The sequence below is a fragment of the Phoca vitulina genome, unplaced genomic scaffold (genome assembly GCF_004348235.1).
Source record: "Phoca vitulina isolate PV1807 unplaced genomic scaffold, GSC_HSeal_1.0 scaffold15, whole genome shotgun sequence".
NCBI classification, from domain to species: Eukaryota; Metazoa; Chordata; class Mammalia; order Carnivora; family Phocidae; genus Phoca; species Phoca vitulina.
This window is the reverse complement of record NW_022589718.1, coordinates 5,241,790-5,264,086: the sequence shown is the minus strand read 5'-3', so window position 1 is coordinate 5,264,086 and position 22,297 is coordinate 5,241,790. Positions and strand designations below refer to the sequence as shown.

Genomic DNA, 22,297 nt, shown 5'->3' with positions numbered 1-22,297 from the left:
ATGGGTTTTCTGTTCTTTTCCCTTGATCTGTGTGTCTGTTTTTGTACCAGTACCACACTGTTTTGATTACTATAACTTTGTAGTACAGCTTGAAATCTGGGATTGTGATACCTCCAGCTTTGCTTTTTTTTTCCTCAAAATTTCTCTGGCTGTTTGGAGTCTTTTGTGGTTCCATACAAATATTAGGATTATTTGTTCTACCTCTGTAAAAAATATTATTGGTATTTTGATAGGGATTGCATTGAATTTGTAGATTGCTTTGGGTAGTATGGACATTTTAACAATATTAATTCTTCCAACCCAAGAGCATGGTATATCTTTCCATTTACTTCCGTTGTCTTCAATTTTTTTTTTCATCAGTGTATTGTAGTTTTCAGAGTATGCAGGTCTTTCTCTTCTTTGGTTAAATTTATTCTTAGGTAGTTTGTTATTTTTTTCTTCAGGTTTTTATTTGAACACCAATTAGTTAACATACAGTGTAATATTAGTTTCAGGTGGAGAAATAGTGATTCATCACTTACATACAACACTCTGCTCATCACAACCAGTGCCCTCCTTAATACCCATCACCAATTTAACCCATACCCCCCACCTCCCCTCCAGCATCCCTCAGTTTGTTGTCTATAGTTAAGAGTCTGTTTTATGGTTTGCCTCTATTTCCTCCACCCCGTGTTCATTTGTTTTGCTTGTTAAATTGCACATATGAGTGAAATCATACGGTATTTGTCTTACTCTGACTATTTCACTTAGCATAGTACTCCCTAGCTCTGTCCACATCATTGCAAATGGCAAGATTTCATTCTTTTTGATGGCTGAGTAATAGTCCAAAAATCTTCTTTATCCATTTGGGTTCTTTCTATAATTTGGCTATTGTTGATAATGCTGCTATAAACATCAGGATGCATGTATCCCTTCAAATCAGTATTTTTGTATCCATTGTATAAATACCTAGTAGTGCAATAGCTGGACTGTTGGATAGTTCTATTTTTAACTTTTTGGGGAACCTCCATATTGTTTCCCAAGAGTGGCTGCACCACTTTGCATTCCCACCAACAGTGTAAGAGAGTTCCCCTTTCTCTGCATCTTGCCAACATCTGTTGTTTCCTGAGTTGTTCATTTTAGCCGTTCTGATTGGTGTGAGGTGGTATCTCATTGTGGTTTTGATTTGTATTTCCCTGATGATGAGTGCTGTTGAGCATCTTTTCATGTGTCCATTAGCCATCTGAATGTTCTCTTTGGAAGAATATCTATTCATGTCTTCTGCCCATTTTTTCACTGGGTTATTCATTTTTTGGGCGTTGAGTTTGATAAGTTCTTTATAGATTTTGGATACTTACGCTTTATCAGATATGTCATTTGCAAATATCTTCTCCCATTCTGGAGGTTGCCTTTTAGTTTTGTTGATTATTTCCTTCACTGTACAGAAGCTTTTTATTTTGATGAAGTACCAATAGTTCATTTTTGCTTTTATTTCCCTTGCTTCTGGAGATGTATCTAGTAAGAAGTTGCTACAGCTGATGTCAAAGAGGTTGCTGCCTGTGTTTTTCTCTAGAATTTTGATGATTTTCTGTCTCAAATTAGGTCTTTCATTCATTTTGAATTTATTTTTGTGTATGGTGTAAGGAAGTGGTCCAGTTTCATTCTTTTGAGTGTTGCTGTCCTGTTTTCCCAGCACCACTGTTGAAGAAGCTGTCTTTTTCCTATTAGATACTTTTTCCTGCTTTTTGGAGATTAGTTGATCATATAGTTGTGAGTGCATTTCTGGGTTTTCTATTCTGTTCCATTGATCTCTGTGTCTATTTTTGTGCCAGTACCATATTGTCTTGATGACTACAGCTTTGTAATATAACTTGAAATCTGGAATTGTGATGCTTCCAGCTTGCTTTTATTTTTCAAGATTGCTTTTGCTATTCAGGGTCTTTTGTGGTTCCATACAAATTTTGAGATTGTTTGTTCCAGCTCTGTGAAAAATGCTATTGGTGTTTTGATAAGGATTGCATTAAATGTACAGATTGCTTCAGGCACTATAGACATTTTAACAATATTTCTTCTTCCAATCCATGAGCATGGAATGTTTTTCTACTTCATTGTGTCATCTTCAATTTCTTTCATAAGTTTTGTATAGTTTTCAGAGTATAGATCTTTTCCCTCTTTGGTTAGGCTTATTCCTAGGTATCTTATGGTTTTTGGTGCAATTGTAAATGGGATTGATTCCTTGATTTCTCTTTCTGCTGCTTCATCATTGGTGTATAGAAATGCAACAGATTTCTCTACATTGATTTTGTATCCTGGGACTTTACTGAATTTGTGTATCAGTTCTAGTAATTTTTTGGTGGAATCTTTTGGGTTTTCTACATAGAGTATCATGTCATCTGCAAACAGTGGAAGTTTTACTTCTTCCTTGCCGATTTGGATGCCTTTTATTTCTTTTTGTTGTCTGATTGCTGAGGATAGGACTTCCAATACTTTTTAAATAACAGTGGTGAAAGTGGACATTCCTGCCTTATTCCTGACCACAGAGGAAAAGCTCTCAGTTTTTCATCATTGAAGATGATATTAGCTGTGGGTTTTTTGTATATGGCCTTTATGATCTTGAGGTATGTTCATTATATCCCTACTTTGTTGGTGGTTTTCATCAAGAATGGATGCTGTACTTTGTCAAATGTTTTTTCTGCATCTGTTGAGAGGATCATATGGTTCTTATTCTTTCTTTTACTAATGTGGTGTATCACATTGATTTGTGAATATTGAACCACACTTGCAGCCCAGGAATAAATTCCGCTTGACTGTGGTGATTTTTTTTTTTTTAATGCACTGTTGGATTTGATTTGCTAGTATTTTGCTGAGAATTTTTGTATCCATGTTCTTCAGGGATGTTATCCTGCAGTTCTCTTTTTCAGTGGAGTCTTTGTCTGGTTTTGCAATCAGGGTAATGCTGGCTTCATAGATTGAGCTTGGAAGTTTTTCTTCCACATCTACTGTTTGGAATAGTTTGGGAAGAATAGGTATTAACTCTTGTTTATATGTTTGGTAGAATTCCCCTGTGAAGCTCTGGCTCTGGAATTTTTGTTTATTGGGAGATTTTTGGTTACTGATTTGATTTCTTTGCTGGTTATTGGTCTGTTCAAGTTTTCTAATTCTTCCTGTTTCAGTTTTAGTAGTTTATATGTTTCTAGGAATTGATCCATTTCTTCCTAATTGCCTAATTTTTTAGCATATAATTTCTCATAATATTCTCTTATAATTATTTGTATTTCTGTGGTATTGGTTGTGATTTTTCCTCTCTCATTTATTATTTTATTTATTTGCATTCTTTATTTTTTTTGATAAGGATGGCTAGGAGTTTACCAATTTTATTAATTTTTTCAAAGAACAAGCTTCTGGTTTCATTAATCTGTTCTACTCTTTTTTGTTTTTTATATCATTTATTTTTGCTCTAATCTTTAATATTTCCCTTCTTCTGCTGGCTTTAGCCTTTATTTTTTGTTCTTTTTCTAGCTCCTTTAAGTGTAAGGTTAGATTGTGTATTTGAGATTTTTCTTGATTTTTGAGGTAGGCCTGTATTGCTATATACTTTCCTCTTAGGACTGCGTTTTCTGCATCCCAAAGGTTTTGGACTGTTGTGTTTCCATTTTTGTTTGTTTCCATGTGTTTTTTTTTAATTTCTTCTTTAATTTCGTGGTTAACTCATTCATTCTTTAGTAGGATGTTCTTTAACCTCCATATGTTTGTGGTCTTTCCTAAGTTTTTCTTATGGTTAACTTCAAGTTTCATAGCACCATGGTCTGAAAATATGCATGGGATGATCTCCATCCTTTTTTTTGTACTTGCTGAGGGCTGAATTTATGTCCAGTATGTGATCTATTCTGGAGACTGTTCCATGTGCACTGGAAAAGAATGTGTATTCTGTTGCTTTAGGATGAAATGTTCTGACTATATGTGTTAAGTCCATTTGGTCCATTGTGTCATTCAAAACCTTTGTTTCCTTGTTGATTTTCTGCTTTGATGATCTGTCCATTGGTGCAAGTGGGATGTTAATGTCCCCTATTATTATTGTATTATTATCAATGAGTTCCCTTATGTTTGTTATTAATTGTTTTATAGATGTGGGTACTCCCAAGTTGTGGGCATAAATATTTACAATTATTAGATCTTCTTGTTGGGTAGACCCCTTAATTAGGATGTTGTGCCCTTCTTCATCTCTTTTTATAGTCTTTGACTTAAGATCTAGTGTCTGATATAAGTATTGGTACTCTGGCTTTTTTTGACATCCATTTGAATGGTAAATATTTCTCCATCCCCTCACTTTCAATCTACATGTGTCTTTATATCTATAATCAGTCTCTTCTAGGCAGCATATAGATGGATCTTGTTTTTTTTTTAATCCATTCTGACACCCTGTGTCTTTTGATTGCAGCATTTAGTCCATTTAAAGTCAGAGTAATTATTGATAAATATGAATTAAGTACCATTTTCTTACTTGTTCTGTCATTGTTTCTAGAGATGTTCTCTGTTTCTTTCTTGTCTTGGTCACCTTTGGTCTTTGCTTTGCTGTCAAAGAGTCCCCTTTAATATTTCTTGCAGGGCTGGTTTAGTGGTCATGACTCTAGTTTTTGTTTGTCTGGGAAACTCTTTGTCTCTCCTATTCTGAACGACAACCTTGCTGGATAGAGTATTCTTGGGTGCATATTTTTACCATTCAGCATGTTGAATATGTCAATGCCACTGTCTTCTTGCCTGCTACGTTTCTGTGGCTAGATCTGCTGCTAACCTTATTTGTCTTCCCCTGTAAGTTAGTGACTTCTTTTGTTTAGGATTTTTTCTTTATCTCTATATTTTGCAGATTTAACTATGCTATGTCTTGGTGTTGGCCTGCGTTAGTTGATTTGAATGGGAGCTCTCTGTACCTACTGGATTTGGATGTCTATTTCCTTCCACAGATTAGGGATGTTTTCAGCTATAATTTCCTCAAATAAGCCTTTTGCCCCCTTTTCCCTCTCTTCGTCTTCTGGGACTCCTATGATATGAATGTTATTATGCTTAAGGAGTCACTGAGTTCCCTAAGTCTACCTTCGTGATTCAATACTTTTCTTTCCTTCTTCTTTTCAGCTTCATTATTTTCTTTCTTTTTTTAAATTTTTATTTATTTTTATTTTATTTTATTATGTTATGTTAATCACCATACATTACATCATTAGTTTTTGATGTAGTGTCCCATGATTCATTGTTTGCATATAACACTCAGTGCTCCATTCAGTACATGCCCTCTTTAATACCCATCACCAGGCTAACCCATCCCCCCCACCCCCCTCCCCTCTAAAACCCTCAGTTTGTTTCTCAGAGTCTGTAGTCTTTCATGGTTCATCTCCTCAGCTTCATTATTTTCCATAATTTCATCTTTCATATCACTTATTTGTTCCTCTGGTTCTTCCATCCTTGTGTTCATTATATCCAGTTGGTTTCAAATCTCAGTTATTGCATTTCTCATTTCAGCCTGACACTAGTTTTTAGATCTTATATGTCTCCAGTAAGGGACTCCCTGGTGTCTTCTATGCTTTTCTCAAGCCCAGCTGGTATCCTTATGATTATTACATTAAATTCTCCATCAGCCATATTACATATATCTGTTTTGATTAGATCCCTGACTGTGGCCTTTTCTTCTTTCATTTGGGATGAATTCCTCCATCTTGGCATTTTGTCTAGGTCTCTGTCTTTTTCTGTATATTAGGAAATCCTGCTATGTTTCTTGCTCTCAAGAGTAATGGCTTTATGAAGAAGAAGTCATATACTGTCCAGGACCTGGTACTTCAGGAATTGTCTCTGGTGTGTGCTATGTGCACTCTGCTGCTGTGTTTTGGCTGCTTTTTTCCTCAGGTCAGTCCTCTGCAGAGTATCTCCTTGCCTGCAGTGGGGAGTATATGGACCTTACTCAGTGTGTGGCAAGCTTAACTAGGTGTGCTTTGGTCTGCTTGTTAAAAGAGACCTGATGCTATTTCCACTAGATCTGAAGCTTTGTAGAACCCTATGGTCAGTAGACATGGTGCATGGGGGTGGTTTGAGCTAGTCTGCAGCGGAAGGTTCTATGCTCTCCCACTGTGTTGGTGTTCTCAGGCACACTTTCCCAAGAAAAGCAGTACCTGCAGAGTGCAGGGGGGCAGGGCTGATGTTACCATTTTAGGCCACCACTGTTGGTGTTGTGCTACTTACTGAAGTTAGTTTATGCTGAGGGGCAGGGGAGGGAAATGACAGTTCCTTTGTCCCCAGAGAGGGGAATTCATGCTTACTGCTGTCTAGGAAGCCCTCCCAGAAGAGTGAACATTCTCCCATTGTGTGTCCCAGGTGTCCCTCAGATCGCTGCCTTCACACTCTCTGTGTCTGGGCTACCTGCCTGCATAGTAACATAGTACACCTTGGGCTCTATCCCAGGCAGGCTGGTTGAGTTTTAAAACTCCAAACATTAGGGATCTGGCATGGTGGTGACTGGCACTGGTCCTCTAGGGGAAGATCTCACCATGCTGGGACTGATACAGGTTTGACCCAGAAGGGCAGTTGCACCAAAGCACAGGAGCATGGAACTTGGAATAGAGCATATTGGAATAAAGAGCCAGTGTCCAGGTTAGCTGCCATCAGCAGGTGTTTTTGCACCTATGGTGAGGGATGGGGGAGGGAAATGGCACCCACCAGCTCTTTTGTCCCCAGAGGGGCAATGCCACCTCTCCCAGATGCGCTCCAAGAAGAGGGAACCATCTCTCCCAGTGTGTCCCAGGGCATCCTTAGATCACGCTGTATGTCCCCAGGCAATCTGCATTTCTTCTCCGTAGTAGCACTGCAACACCCTCAGGGCTCCACACTGGCCATGCTGTGGACCTCTAAAACCTTAATCTTTGAGCACCGCTGGTTGTAAAAACACAAAAATCAGCCCCTCTCTTTTTCCCTTTGAGTGACTTTGGGGAAGTGTTTTCTTTCTGCTGTCCCGTGCCCTCCTCTCTCTCTCTCTCTCTTTCTCTCTCACCTCTCTCAGTGACCAGGGCTCCCTTCCACAGCACCTGCAATCCATTTCCCCCCCCAAACCACATCTCTGCACCCCCTACCTTCCACGATGTGGCCTCTTCTCCCTCTCTAGTTGTGCAGTTTGTTCTGTCAGTGCTCAGATCAATTTCTTGGGTACTCAGAATGATTTGATATTTATCTAGCTGTGTTCGAGGGAGGAAGCAAGCCTAGAGTCCTCCTACTACTCCACCATCTTAGCTACCCACCCACTTGTATTTTGTTATTTTTGATGCAATTGTACATGGGATTGGTTTTTTTTTTTTTTTTTTACATTTTTTCCTCTGCTACTTCTTATGAGTATAGAAATGCAACAGATTTTTGTATATTAATTTTGTATCTTGCTGCTTTACTGAATTCACTTATTAATACTATTAGTTTGGTGGATCTTTAGGGTTTTCTGTAGAGACTATCATGTCCTCTGCAAATAGTGTTTTACTTCTCACTTATCAGTTTGGATGCCTTTTATTTCTTTTTCTTGTCCAATTGCTATGGCTAGGACTTCCAGTACTATGTTGATTAAAAGTGGCAAGAGTAGACATCCTTGTCTTGTGTCTGATGTTAGAAAAGCTTTCAGTTTTTTGCCATTGAGTCTGATATTAGCTGTGAGATTTTTCATGTATGGCCTTTATTATGTTGAGGTATGTTCTGCCTAATCCCACTTTATTGAGAGTTTTTATCATCAACAGATGTTGAATTTTGTCAAATGTTTTTCCTGCATCTATTGAGATATTATATGATTTTTATCTTGCACTTTGTTAATGTGGTGTATCATGCTGATTGATTTGATTTGTGGATCAACCATCCTTGTATCATGGAATAAATCCCATTTGATTATGGTGAGCAATCCTTTTAATGTATTGTTGAGTTCAATTTGCTAATATTTGTTGAAGATTTTTGCATTTATGTTCATCAGGGATATTGACCTGTAGTTTTCTATTTTTCTAATGTCTTTGTCTGATTTTGATATTAGTGTAATATCAGCCTTGACAAATGAATTTGGAAACATCCCTTCTCTCCTAGTTTTGGAATAGTTTGAGAAGGAAAGGTATTAAATCTTTCAATATTTAGTAGTATTCACCTGTGAAGCCATCTGGTCTTGGACTTTTGTCTGTTGGGAGTTTTTTGATTATCAGTTCAATTTCATCACTAGCAATTGGTTTATTCAGATTTTGTATTCCTATTTCAGTATCAGAAGATTTTATTTCTAGTTATTTATCCATTTTTTTGAGGTTGTCAAATTTGTTGGTACATAATTTTGTTGTAGTCTCTTATCATGCTTGTATTTATGTGGCATAAGTTATTTCTCTTTTATTTTTTATTTTATTTTTTCTCTCATTTTTTCTTCATGAGTTTGGCTAAAGGTTTATCAATTTTGTTTATTGTTTCAAGCTTTTAGTTTCACTGAGCTTTTCTTTTTCCTATTTAACCCTTTATTTCATATATTTATATTCTGATCTTTATTATTTTGTTACTTCATCTAACTTTGGGCTTTGTTCTTCTTTTTGTAGTTCCTTTAGGTTTAAGGTTAGAGTGTTTGAGATTTTTTTTTTTTTTTTTTTTTTTTTGCATCTTTAGGTATGACTGCATCACTATAAATTTCATTCTTTGCTCTGACTGTGCATGAAATATTTTGAATCATTGTGTTTCCATTTTCATTTGTCTCCAGGTATTTTAAAAAATTTCCTCTTTGATTTCTTCATTGACACATTTGTTGCTTAAAAGCAAGTTATTAAGCCTCAATGCATTTGTGTTTTTCTATTTTTTTCTTGTAATTGCTTTCCACTTTTATGCCTTTGTGATCATAAATGATACTTTATATGACATCAGTCTTCTTAAGTTTATTAAGACTTGTTTTATGCCCTAACATGTGATTTATCCTGGAGAATGTTCCATGTGCACTTGGAAAGAATGTGTATTTTGCTGTTTTGGGATGAAATATTCTGTATACATCTGTTAAGTTCTGTGTTATAAGTTACATGGTCAAATGTGTCATTTTGTGTTTGACCTTATTGATTATCTGTCTGGATGGTCTATCCATTGATGTAAGTGGGTGTTCAAGTCTCCTATTACTATTGTATTACTTTCAATTTCTCCCCTTATGTCTGTTAATATTTGCTTTATATATTTTTTATTATTATGTTCAATTAGCCCACATATAGTACATCATTAATTTTTGATGTAGTGTTCAATGATTCATATATTTAGGTGCTCCTATGTTTGATGCATAGATTTTTTACAATTGCTATATCCTTTTGTTGGATTGATCCCTTTATCACTAAGTAACACCCTTCATTTTGTCTTGTTACAGTCTTTGTTTGAATGTCATTTTGTTTGATATATGTATTGTCACCCCAGCTTTTTTCTCACTTCCATTTGCATGGAATATTTTTCCATCCCTTCTTTCAGTCTGCATGTATCTTTAGGTCTAATATGAGTCTCTTCTAAGCAGCCTATAGATGGGTCTTGTTTTTTAAATCCATTCAGTCGCCCTATGTCTTTTGATTGGAGAAGTTAGATCATTTTCATTTAAGTAATTATTGATAAGTATGTTCTGATTGCCATTTTGTTAATTGTTTTATGGTTGTTTTTGTAGTTCTTCTCTGTTCTTTTCTTTTTCTCTTGCTCTCTTGTGATTTATGTCTTTCTTTAGTGTTATTATGTGGATTCCTTTCTCTTTATTTTTTTGTATATCTATTATAGATATTTGATTTGTGGCTACCATTAGGTTCATATATAGCATCTTATGTATATAGTGGTCTATATTAAGTTGGTGGCTGCTTAAGTTCAAATACATTCTAAAAGCACTACATTTTTACTGTTCCACATTTTATGTATATGATATATTTGACATTTTTTTTTTTTTTGGTGAAGTCCCTTAACTAATTTTTGGACACACTTGATTTTACTACTTTTGTCTTTTAACCTTTATGCTGTTTTTTTAAGTGATTGTTCTACTACTTTTACCATATGTTTGCTTTTACTTGTGAAGTACTTTTCTTTCATAATGTTCTAGCTTCTAGTTATGGCCTTTTCTTTTCCACTTAAAGAAGTCCTTTTAACATTTCTTGTAAGGGTAATTTACTGGTGATGACTATTTTAACTTTTGTTTGTGTGGGAAATTCCTGATCTCTCCCTCAATTCTGAATGATAATCTTGCCAGGTAGAGTATTCTTGGTTGTAGGTTTTCTTCCTTCAGCACTTTGAATATATCATACCACTCTCTTCTGGCCTACAAAGTTACTGCTGAAAAATCAGCTAATAGCTTTATGAGGTATCCCTTCTATGTAACTAGTTGCTTTCTCTTGCTGCTTTTAAGATTTTGTTTTTATCTTTAATCTTTGAAATTTTAGTTATTTCTAAGCCCCATCTGGTTTGGGGCTCTCTGTAATTCCTGGAAATGTTTCTTCCCCAAGTTAGGAAACTTTTCACCTATTATATCTTTAAATAAGAGTTCTGTCCCCGTTTTCCTCTTTTCCACCTGTGACCCTTATAATGCAAATGTTAGTGCACTTAATATCATCCCAAAATGTCCCATAACTTACACTCATTTTTGAAAATTCTTACTTTTTACTGTTCAGCTTCATTGCTTTCCATTATCTTGTCTTCCAGATTGCTGATCCATTCTGCATCCTCTAATCTTCTGTTGATTTCCTCTAGTGTATTTTTCATTTCAGTTATTGTATTCTTCACCTCCGATTGATTCTTTCTTACATTTTCTGTCTTTTTGCTGAATCATCCTCTTCTTTCAAATCCAGTGAGTATTTATGACCATTATTTTGAACTTTTTATCATGTAATTTGCTTTATCCATTTGTTTAGTTCTTTTGCTGTTTCACTGAAGTGTTTTTTTATTTTTATTGTTTGAGCATAGTCCTCTGTCTCCTCATTTTAGTTTATTTTGTGTGAATTAGGCAGAATAGCTACCTCTCCCCATCTTGAAGGAGTGGCCTTGTGTAGGAATGTCCCCTGTATGGACTGCATGTGCCTAGCAGGTTTGGCTGCATTTCTGGAGCTGTAGTGTGTATGGCTCATGGGGTCTTGCTACTCTGCACTAGGGCCACCCTGGCAGGATAGCTGGAACTGATGGGGGCATGACCAGGGGTTCTCACAGTGCTTTCTGTAGTTTTTTGAGGTGCAAAATTATGTTATTTATTTGAGGTTTTTCAGTATTTTTGATGTATGCATTTATAGATATAAACTTCTGTCTTAGAACTGCTTTCACTATATCCCATAAATTTTGGTATATTGTGTTTCCATTTTTGTTTGTCTCAGGGTGCTTTTTACCCTCTTTATTTTTTTCTTTGATCCATTGATCATTCAGGAGTGTTGTTGAATTTTCATGTGTTTGTGAGTTTCACAGTTTTCTTCCTGTTTGATTTTTAGTTTCATACTACTTGGGCTGAGAAAGTTTTTTGGTATGATTTCAATTTTCTTGAACTTGTTGAGGCTTATTTTGTGACCTAACATATGATCTATCTTAGAGAATGTTCAATTTCTGTTTGATAAGAATGTATATTTTGCTGCTGTCAGAAAGAATGTGTTGTACATGTCTATTAGGCAGGTTTGGCCTATAGTGTTCAAATCTGAAATTTCCTTATTGATTCTATGTCTGGATGATTTACCCATTGTTGAGAATGGGATATTAAAGTCCCCAATTATTATTGTATTGCTGTTTACTTCTTCTTTTAGTTCTTTTAGTATTTGTTTTATATATTAAGTACTCCAATGTTTGGTGCATAAATATTTATAATTGTTCTATTTTGTTGATAGATGGCCTCCTTTGTCATTATATGATAAACTTCTTTGTCTATTTTTACCATTTTTAGTTTAAATTATATTTTGTCTGATATAAATGTTGATAACCCTGTTTGTGTTTTTTGTTACCACTAACTTCAAATTTCTTTTTCTATCTCTTCAGTATGCCTGTGTTTTTAAAGCTAAAGCAAGTTTCTTGCAGGCAACATATCACTGGATCTTTTAAAAAAATCCATTCAACCATTCTATTTCTTTTGATTGGAGAACTTAATCCATTTACATTTAAAGTAATTATTGTTAGGTAAGGACTTATTATTGCCCATTTATTAATTGCATTCTGGCTATTTTGTGGATACACTGTTACTTATTTCTTATCCTCCTGTCTTTTGTGATTTGATGACTTTTGATATCAGTATGCTTTGACCTTTTTGTCATGTTCTTTTGTGTGACTACTACATGTTTTTCCCTTGTGGTTACCATGAAGCTTACATAAAGTATGTTAAAATTTTAATACCCTATTTTAAACTGATAATAGCTTGATTTTGATAGCATTCCTAAACTTTACATTTTTACTTCTCACCTTCTAAGTTTAGGTTGTTGATGTTACATTTTACAAATTTTTTAAAAAGATTTATTTATTTATTTGCTTGAGAAAGAGAGAGAGAGAGAGAGAATGAGCAAGGGAGGGGCAGAGGGAGAGGAGAGAGAATCTCAAGCAGACTCTGGCTGAGTGCGGAGCCTGACATGGGGCTCAATCCCATGACCCATGAGATCATGACCTGAGCCAAAACCAAGAGTCAGATGCTTAACCAACTGTGCCACTCAGGCCCCCCCGCCTTTACACATTTTTAATGCTGTGTATCCTATAACAGAGTATTTTAGTTATGGTTATATTTAATATGTTTGTTTTTTAATTTTTAAACTAAAGTTGTTAGTGATTACATACCACCATTACCCTATTAGAGAATCTGACTTTAAGGATATGTTTATCATTACCAGATAGTTTTATACTGCCTTCATATGTTTTAATGATGCTAATTAGTGTTTTTTCAGTTTCACTCAAAGAACTCTTTACCATTTCTTGTATGTCAGGTTTAGTTGTGATGAATTCCCTGTTCGTGTTTGTTTAGGAAAGTCTTTATTGCTCCTTCATTTTTGAAGGACAGCTTGTCCAGTCATATTATTGGTTGACAGTTTTTTTTCCTTTCAATATTTTGATTATATCATTTCATTCTTTCCTGGCCTGCAAAATTTCTGTTAAATTATCTGCTATAGTCTTACAGGGCTTCTTTTGTATGTGACTTATTGCTTTTATACTGCTGCTTTCAAAATTATTTGTCTGTGACTTTTTTTTTTTTTTCGTGTTCAGTGATTCATTATTTGCGTATAACACCCATTGCTCATTACAACATGTGCCCTCCTTAATACCCATCACTGGGCTACCCCATCCCCCACTCCCTTCCCCTGTGAAACCCTCAGATTGTTTCCCAGAGTCCATTGTCTCTCATTGTTCGTCTCCCCCTCTGATTTCCACCCCTTCGGTTTTCCCTTCCTTCCCCTAATGTCCTCTGTGCTATTCCTTATGTTCCATATATGAGTGAAACCATATGATAATTGTCTTTTCTCTATTTGACTTATTTCATTTAGGATAATCCCCTCCAGTTCCATCCATGTCGATGCCAACGGTGGGTATTCATCCTTTCTGATGGCTGAGTAATATTCCATTGTGTATATGAGCCACGTCTTCTTTATCCATTCATCTGTTGAAGGGCATCTCGGCTCCTTCCACAGTTTGGCTATTGTGGATATGACTTTTGACAATTTAATTATAATGTGTCTTGGGGTAACTCTATTTGGATTCAACCATTTTTGCATCTTTTAGGCCTCATAGATCTGGATGTCCATTTTCCCAGGTTTGGGAAGTTCTCAGCCATTATTGCTTTAAATATATGTTCTGTCCCCTTTTCTTTTTTTCTCATTCTGGCTTCCTATATGGCAGATATTGTGTGTGTGTGTGTGTGTGTGTGTGTTTTTTTTAACTTTTCCCATAAGTCTTGTAGACTTCCTTCATTTTTTTTATTCTTTGTTTTTTCACTCATCTGGATAATTTAAAATGCCCTATTTTGTAGATCACTGATTCTTTATTCTGCATGGTCAAGTCTGCTCTTGAAGTTCTCTATTGAATTCTTCAGTTCAGTCATTGTATTTTTCAGGTCTAAGATGTCTTTTTTTTTTTTTTGATGGTTTCTATTTGTTGAACTCTTCATTTTGTTCATGCATTGTTTGTATGTTCTTGTGGTTCACTAAGCTTCTTTAAGGTGATTACTCTAAATTCTCTTATAGTTTATAGATCTTTATATCATTGTGGTCAGTTATTAGAGCTTTATTAGTTTCTTTTGGTGCTATCATGTTTTTCCAAATTCTCATGATCCTCGATTCCTTATGTCAATATCTTCCCATTTGAGTAAGTGTTTTTTTTCCCCCAGACATTAAAGGTTTGCTTTGGCATAGATAGTCATTCACCATTTGGCTTAATTGAGCTCTGGGTGTATCAGCTGGTAACATCCTTGGGCAGGTGGTATTCGCTATCAATGTCTATTTTTGGGTGAGGCTACTGACTGAGCTTTGTGGTTGAGGGTAGATGCTGCTGGCTGAGAACAATTATGTAGGAATGCTGGCTTAGTTCCTTGCCCAAACAAAGCTGTAGGATAGGCTCTGCAGTTGTCTGGATTCTCTAATCAGACTTCCTAGTCTTCAGGACTGGATATATACTCAGTATTAGGCAGGGTTATGAATTAGGTTCTTGTCCTGGTGTGGTAGCAGAATAAGCCTCATAGCTTCTACAGCTTATGTTTGTGGACCCAAGTCAGGCAGCACTATGTCCTGGCCAGATGGGGCTACTAGTTTTGCTCTACAGATGTGGAAAGCCAAAAGCTATGTTCTCTATTTAAGTGCTATTGTAAGCAGGGCTGTAGGATGGACTATGTAGCATCCTGTGTGCTCTGGTAGGTTCGTGGTTGGGTGGTATGAAGCCTGTATTCAGCAGTGAGCTGGGATATGAATTAGTTTCCACGTGTGGTAGTGTCCCAATACAGAACACAATTGTTTTCTGTCCTTGTTTGGGAATCAAATTAGGCAGAACTATGCGCCAAATTCCCTGGCCTGACAGGCCACCATCCTAGCTATGCAGATGGGTAAGACCACCAGGTGGGTTCTCTGCTCAAGAGTTGCTCTAATTGGAGTTGCAAGATGGGATACACAGATTTCTGGAGCTCCAATTAAGTTTCCTTCTCAGATGGGCTGGCAACTGTATTCACCTTTGGGGAGCTTGGTAAATTAGTTTCATGGCCAGTTTTGGCTGCAGAACAAGCCCTCAACTAGAATGCTCTTTCTCTGTGGATCCAATCAGACAGAATTGCAACCTCAGCTTCCTGGCCAGTAAGGACCATCATCTTGGCTCTGTAGATGCAAAAGCACTTGCCGGTGTCTCTGTTCAAGTGTTGCCAACTGGGCCTGCAGGGTGGGCTACCAAGATTTCTGGGAAGTCTAGTTAGGGTTTCTTTGTTGGCAGGGTTGGATGGAAGCTGTATTCAGTGATGGGCAGGGCTACAGATTCGCTTCACTCTCTGGGAATATTATGTATTCAACATTAGATATTAAATATATAAATAATATATTTGATATTATTGAACTAATGTTGTTTCTTGCACATGATAATGGTGTAGTGGGCAAACAGGTGAAAATCCTTATTCTTAGGAACTACATGCTGAAGTGTTTGCTACTTAATCTTAAATGGTCCAGAAAAATGAACATTGTATGCCCAGATCCACTTCCATAGACAGTTAGATAAAGATATATATAAAGAAATGTGTCTAACATTAATAGTAGATTAATCTAATTGAAGGATATTGGGGTAGTCTTTGAATTTTAAATTTTCTGTGGGTTGAATTTTTTCATCATAAAAAGTAAGTGGTATTTACCAAAATTATCGACTCCTTAATGTAATTGTATGTAAATTATAGCTCAATAAAGTTGATCTAAATTTTTGGAGTATAGTAACAAATAGGTATTTCAAAAAAATTATTTACACAGACTTTAGCTCAGTGAAAAAGAAAGAGAAATACACCGTTGCCTCTAATCACTTGGCAGAGTGTGGTGTTGTGTCATTTACATAATCATAATCATCAAATTCCTAGTAAGAGTTATTACGCATTTTGAAAAAAAAACCGTTGAATCCTGATAAGTCCTAGAAATTTTTTATTGTCACCTCACCAGAGGTCTTCTTGTGTAGGTGGGTCTGGTGGATAAAAATGGAGAAACTTGTTTTACAACATTTAAACATATCTGAATATACAATTTCAAATGCATAACTTTGAAATCAGCCCCCAAATATTCTCATATAACATAACAAAAGTCAAAAGGAAATACCACAAGGACATGAATAAGAAAACAGAAAAAATATAGATCAGCTTCATTGATTATAGTAATGTGAGTGGGTTAAATATCCCTTTTAAAGTGCAAAGATTCTCAGATTCTTTGACATTTGTGAGACAGCTTAAACAAAATGGCAGTGTTAAGTATAAAACATTTTTAAAAAAACCATCAAAAATATGCCAGGATTGTCAATCAAAAAGATGATCAAGATGGCACTACCAGCGGATAAAGTAGAATTCAGGATACAAAGCCTAAAGTAGAAGAATGAGCATATTTATGTTGAAAGACACAATTCAAGTTAAAGATGCATTTCTAATAATGAACACTTAGTTAACAAGTGAGTTATGAAGAAACTATAAAAACAAAACCTCTGGATATATTCAGAAGAAAGTAACAAAACCCAAAACTATAGTGGAGCACATTAAAGCATTTTTCTTAGCCTTTAGCATATGGAAAAAAATGTTAACATATAAAGATCAAATTATTTTTTATTTTTTATTTATTTTTTTATTTTTTTTTAAAGATTTTATTTATTTATTTGAGAGAGAGAGAATGAGAGACAGAGAGCATGAGAGGGAGGAGGGTCAGAGGGAGAAGCAGACTCCCTGCCGAGCAGGGAGCCCAATGCGGGACTCGATCCCAAGACTCCAGGATCATGACCTGAGCCGAAGGCAGTCGCTTAACCAACTGAGCCACCCAGGCGCCCAAAGATCAAATTATTTATTAGCCAGCTGCCAGCTTTACTAAACACTTATTTACCTTTGTATCTTCTGAATGGGTGCCACATATATTCAAATATCTAAAGATGCCTGTAGGAAATAGATGCATCAGTAGTCATTTCTAGGTCATAAAGAAGACAACAATAATTTTGTAAAAGTAAAAACCAATATGCCAAAACTCTATCATAATATACTAAAACAATAAGGAATAAAAAGAGATAAGGAAAAATAATAGAATGAAAAGTTTTAAATACTACCATGAATAACTTTTACAAAGTGGAAACACAAAACTATAATTATAAGCTGTTTAGAAATTAATGAATTCTACAATAATTAAAAAACTTGGAGCATAATTATTAATCACAGCAGGCTAGGTTGCACTATAATAAAAAGATCTTTTTTAAAAGTATTTATTACCTTTGTTTTTAATTTAACTTACTTAGTTGAAAATGTACATAATTTAGTAATAGTTGTTTAAAAATTGGATTGAAAATTAAAAAATCAGCTGTAATGAACCAGTACAAGCCTGCTATATCATACTACTGGATCACTATAATGTCTCCGTTTTCATTCCTGATTTTGGTAATTAATGTGGTCCTTTTCTTTTTCTTTGCATTTTTAAAAATTATTTAAATTTTGTTAGTTAACATACAGTGCAATATGGGTTTCTAGAGTAGAATTCAGTAATTCATCATTTACATGTAACACCCAGCGCTCGTCACAAGTGCCCTGTTTAATACCCATCATCTATCTAGCACATCCTCCACCCACCCTCTCCATCAACCCTCAGTTTTTTCTCTATCATTTGTTTGTTTGTTTCTTTTTTTTTCTAGAGAGCATGAGAGGCAGCACGAGCTGGGGGAGGGTCAGAGGGAGAAGGAGAAACAGGATGAGCAGGGAACCTGATGCGGGGTCAATCCCAGAACCCTGGGATCATGACCTGAGCTGAAGGCAGACACTTAACCGACTGAGCTACCCAGGTGCCCCTTGTTCTCTTATCATTAAGAGTCACTTATGTATTGTTTCCCTCTTTCCTTTTTTTCTTTTCCCCCTTCCCATATGTTCATCTGTTTTCTTTCTTAAATTCCACATATGAGTGAGATCATATGGTATTCGTCTTTCTCTGACTGACTTATTTCACTTAGTATAAATACACTCTAGCTCTAAAATACAGATTTGAAGGGGCACCTGCTCCCCAATGTTTACAGCAGCATTATCAGCAATAGCCAAACTATGGAAAGAGCCCAAATGTCCGTCAACTGATAAATGGACATCTAAAACATGTGGTATATGTATACCATGCAATATTATTCAGACATCCAAATAAAAAAACAAAATCTTAATGGCTAAATACTGTTTATTTTTTGTTCATGTGACGTCAGCCATAGATCTGGGTGACTCTCCAGGCAGCTGTCTTCCACGTGTTGACTCAGCATTCCAAATGCTTAGGATTTTTGATATTTCTATATTGATAGGTTTTTGCCCCCAAATTCCAAGCCAGTAGAAGAGCAAACTAGATAGACATGAGCCACAGTAGAGAAATACTTTCTCTCAGAAGTGACATTTATCACTGTCCTCATTTCATTGTCCAAAGTGAATAAACTGGCCATGCTTATATTTAAAAAGGAAGGGCACCTGAACTAGAATAGAGCTGAATATTGCTAAATAGGGAGAATGCCTACCACAAAGAATAGTATAAAAACTAAGTTCTAAAACTGTAAAACAAGACGAATATGAGGAGAACAGGCAACAATTAATAAAGCATAAGTTGATAAACAGAAACATTAAAATAAGTAAATTTAAAAGCTGGTTGTTGAAAAGAAAAATAAATGTGTAGAAAGTATAATTAAGCAAAAAGAACAAAAACATGTTATGATGTTAGAAAAGAATAACATGGTATAACTATGACCTTGGAGAAGATTAAAACAAGCAAATTTAATGAATTCTCCAAAGGAGATAAGAATTTAAGTCAAATCATCATGTTGTATACCTTAAACTTACACAATGTTATATATAAATTATATCACAGAATGCTGAAAAAAAAAGAATTTTAATGGATCCAGTTGCCTGTGTTAGGTATAGATAGTTTTAAAGGAAACTTTTTAAGTGTTTTGGAAGACATAATTCATATACTAATATGATTTTAGGGTGTAGGAAAAAAATGCAACTTAATTCTAAGTAGTGCTCTAATATTTACTAAGCAACATTAATTTACTCAATTATGACAAAGTGTGTGCATGTATACAAACACATGAGCAATGAGTCCATATTAAAGCTATAAACTCCTAAACAAAATATTATATTAATTTTGATAGTATATTAATAGAATGTAATGTTTTAATCAAGGAATATGATGGTTTAGTGTTAAGTAATGTATTAATGAAATGTATTGCATCAATAGGTCAAAAGACAAAAGCCATTGTCAATCAGTATCAAAATGGCTATTGATAAAAATTCAACTCCATTTTTTATAAAAATTTTAGTAAATAAGATTTACAAACAGTTTTTTCTCAACATGATATAGAATACTCATCTTAAACTGAACACTTAATGATGAAATATTTGAGGTTTTCTAGTGAAAAATCCAGAGCAAAGCTCACATACCTGATGTCATCATTGTTGTTTCAATTGTCTTGGCATTTTAAAGCAGTTAGACATAGAAAGAGTTTATTGGAATAAAGAAAAAATTAGAACATGAGTTACATGGTGATGTGAAGGAATATACCAAAGCAGTATTCAGAGTCATTTTAAGAGTGAACCTCTCATTAAGGATTTCCCCCCTCATTGTGCTTATATGTTTTGGTTTGTGATTATATGTTGTTATTTTAGAAATAAGTGCATTTTAAAATACCACATTAAAAAATTTATGATTGAATTTTTATAAACAATAAGTAATGCCACAAGTTGAGTGCATTAAACATTAAAAGCGTGTTATTAAATATTTTATTTACTTCTTATATACATCAAGTTGTAAATTGAGTTTATTTATTTATTTTTATAAATCATTATTTATACATCATTATTGATTTCCTGAATTTTACCTGGAATGTAGCCCTATGACTACTTTAGAATATAGCACATTATACATGTAAAGGGTATGTAATATATTCTTGATGGCATCCACTAGTTTCTAAAAATAATTTATCTTTTTCAGTTTGATTACATGGGCTCTGATATAAAGGCTGTAACACAGAAGGTTATTCAGATAATTGGCTTTGTTAACACTGTAAGTTTTTAAAAACTATTTTGTATATGTATTTTGTAAAAGTATAGGTAATATGTATTGATGTGTATAGCGTTTTGCTGTGCTGTTGAAATTCTCATAATCAAAATACTGAATTAAATATATGCATTTTTATGGAAGTTTAATATAATGTTCAAATTTATTTAAAATTTATTATTATGTTTTTTAGATGTTTTCCCAGTTAAAACTGACAGTTGTAATATCTTCCATAGAAATCTGGTCAAATAAAAACAAAATTTCTACTACAGGGAATCCTAATAATATATTATCTAGATTTTTAGAATGGAAATACAAACATATCTTCCGACCTCATCAGGTTGCATACTTATTTGCGTGAGTACAGTATTCCATATTTGTGTAGCATTAAAGGAATAACCCAAAATGATTTCATATGTTAATTATGAAAAATAAGCATTTAATGAATAAATACTGTGTTCTATAAATTTGATAGACACCACGGGATGGGAAAAATATGTAAGTTAAAAGTCCTTGTCCTCAAGGAGCTAATGTTGGTGGATACTTAAAAACTTTTATCAACTGACATGAAATTACCTGATATAAGTAAAATTACATAAAAGTACTGAAATAACTAAGGAGGTTAATTATGAGTGATATAATTTTTTTGATGTCCTTTGGCTTGTAAAGTTATACTACTTGCTTCCTCTACATTCTTGTCCTTCATCTGATTTTTTAATAACATGAATATATTGAAATGTTACATGCTCTAGAATCTAATGCACAGAAAAATCGATTCATCTTTAATGAACAAGTGAATAAAGGGATCACAGAAAATTTAATTTTTAGGGCTATAAATGTACAGGGAACCAGAATAAAAACTATAAACATTAGTGCAATAGCCTTTTGCATAAATTATTAAACCTTATCTTTATTATACTTCCAGATGTTTATTAAATTTAAAACTTACAAAATATTGAAATACTCTTAACATTGGTGGTTTGAGAAAAATGTATTTAAATAGTTTAATTCAGAGTAGCAAAAGGCTTAGGACACAGTAATTGTTTAATAATGTTCGTTGCTATGAAAATGATTGTCATTAATTATATCACTCTTATATGCAATTCTGAGGAAAATTATTATTTTTTAGCTTCAAGAAATATCCTAGTTTTTTAGGAGCCACATTTCCTGAAAAAATATGTAATAAAAATTTGGCTGTAGGAGTCGTTCTGGTATGTAATTATTTTCCAGTTCCTCATTATTTTCATGTTTTAAAATTTCCTAAATATTGTACAGCATGAATAAATATATTACTTAGTCTACTCATCCTTTAATAGTTTTTCATATTACTAATTTGGAGCATAAATATTAAACTGTATGTAATTGCTTTTAAGAATAGAACATTTACGGGCTCCTGGATGGCTCAGTCCGTTAAGGGTCCAACTCTTGATTTTGGCTCAGGTCATGATCTCAGGGTTGGGAAATTGAGCCCCGCCTTGGGCTCCGTGCTCAGAGGGGAGTCTGCTTGATATTCTGTCTCTCCATCTCCATCTGCCCCTCCCCTCCTCTCTCTCTCAAATAAATAATCTTAAAAGAGAAAAATCTGTAAATTGAACTGATTATAATGCCATATTGTTCTTAAAAAACATATTTGACCCAAGTAAAAATTTAATTGTTTTGAACAGTGACATGCTTGCATCGATATTTATTACACAACTAGTGTAATTTTAATGTTAATTATTAAACATATCAGCTTTTCTCCCAACATTAATAATTGGTGTAAATTCATGTCCTTTTTTATTATGTGACTGTTATTTTTTCTATTTTAAGGTAATTATTTTATTATTGCATTCAATTCTTTATTTTATGTTTTGGATGAGCAGACTGTTGGAGGAAGAAATAGCCATTAAATATTCATAATTACTGTTTTCTGGCAAAAGTGAGAATGAGCTCCTACTACAGTTATATTCCTTTTGCAACAATTTGTATAAAAAGTAGGGAAAGGAACTAACTGAGAGTACTTCAGAAAAAGAAGTCTGCACTTTCATGCTGAGTCAGGAGTACAGTTAGTTGTGTTTTAGTAGCATGTACAATGAAGCAAATTGTTATTGACAGATTAGATATTTAAAATCAGTTCTATT

The 22,297-nt window shown here is 34.5% G+C and overlaps 1 protein-coding gene across 1 annotated transcript in view; it reads left to right on the top strand.

Moving 5' to 3' along the window:
• Positions 1-22,297, top strand: part of LOC116637818 (disintegrin and metalloproteinase domain-containing protein 5-like) — a 168,614-nt gene that overhangs the window by 27,680 nt on the left and 118,637 nt on the right. The window contains exons 8-10 of the mRNA XM_032413358.1: positions 20,112-20,183; positions 20,371-20,534; positions 21,307-21,388. Of these exons, the coding sequence (XP_032269249.1) occupies positions 20,112-20,183; positions 20,371-20,534; positions 21,307-21,388 (318 nt within the window). The remainder of the gene's footprint in view (positions 1-20,111; positions 20,184-20,370; positions 20,535-21,306; positions 21,389-22,297) is intronic.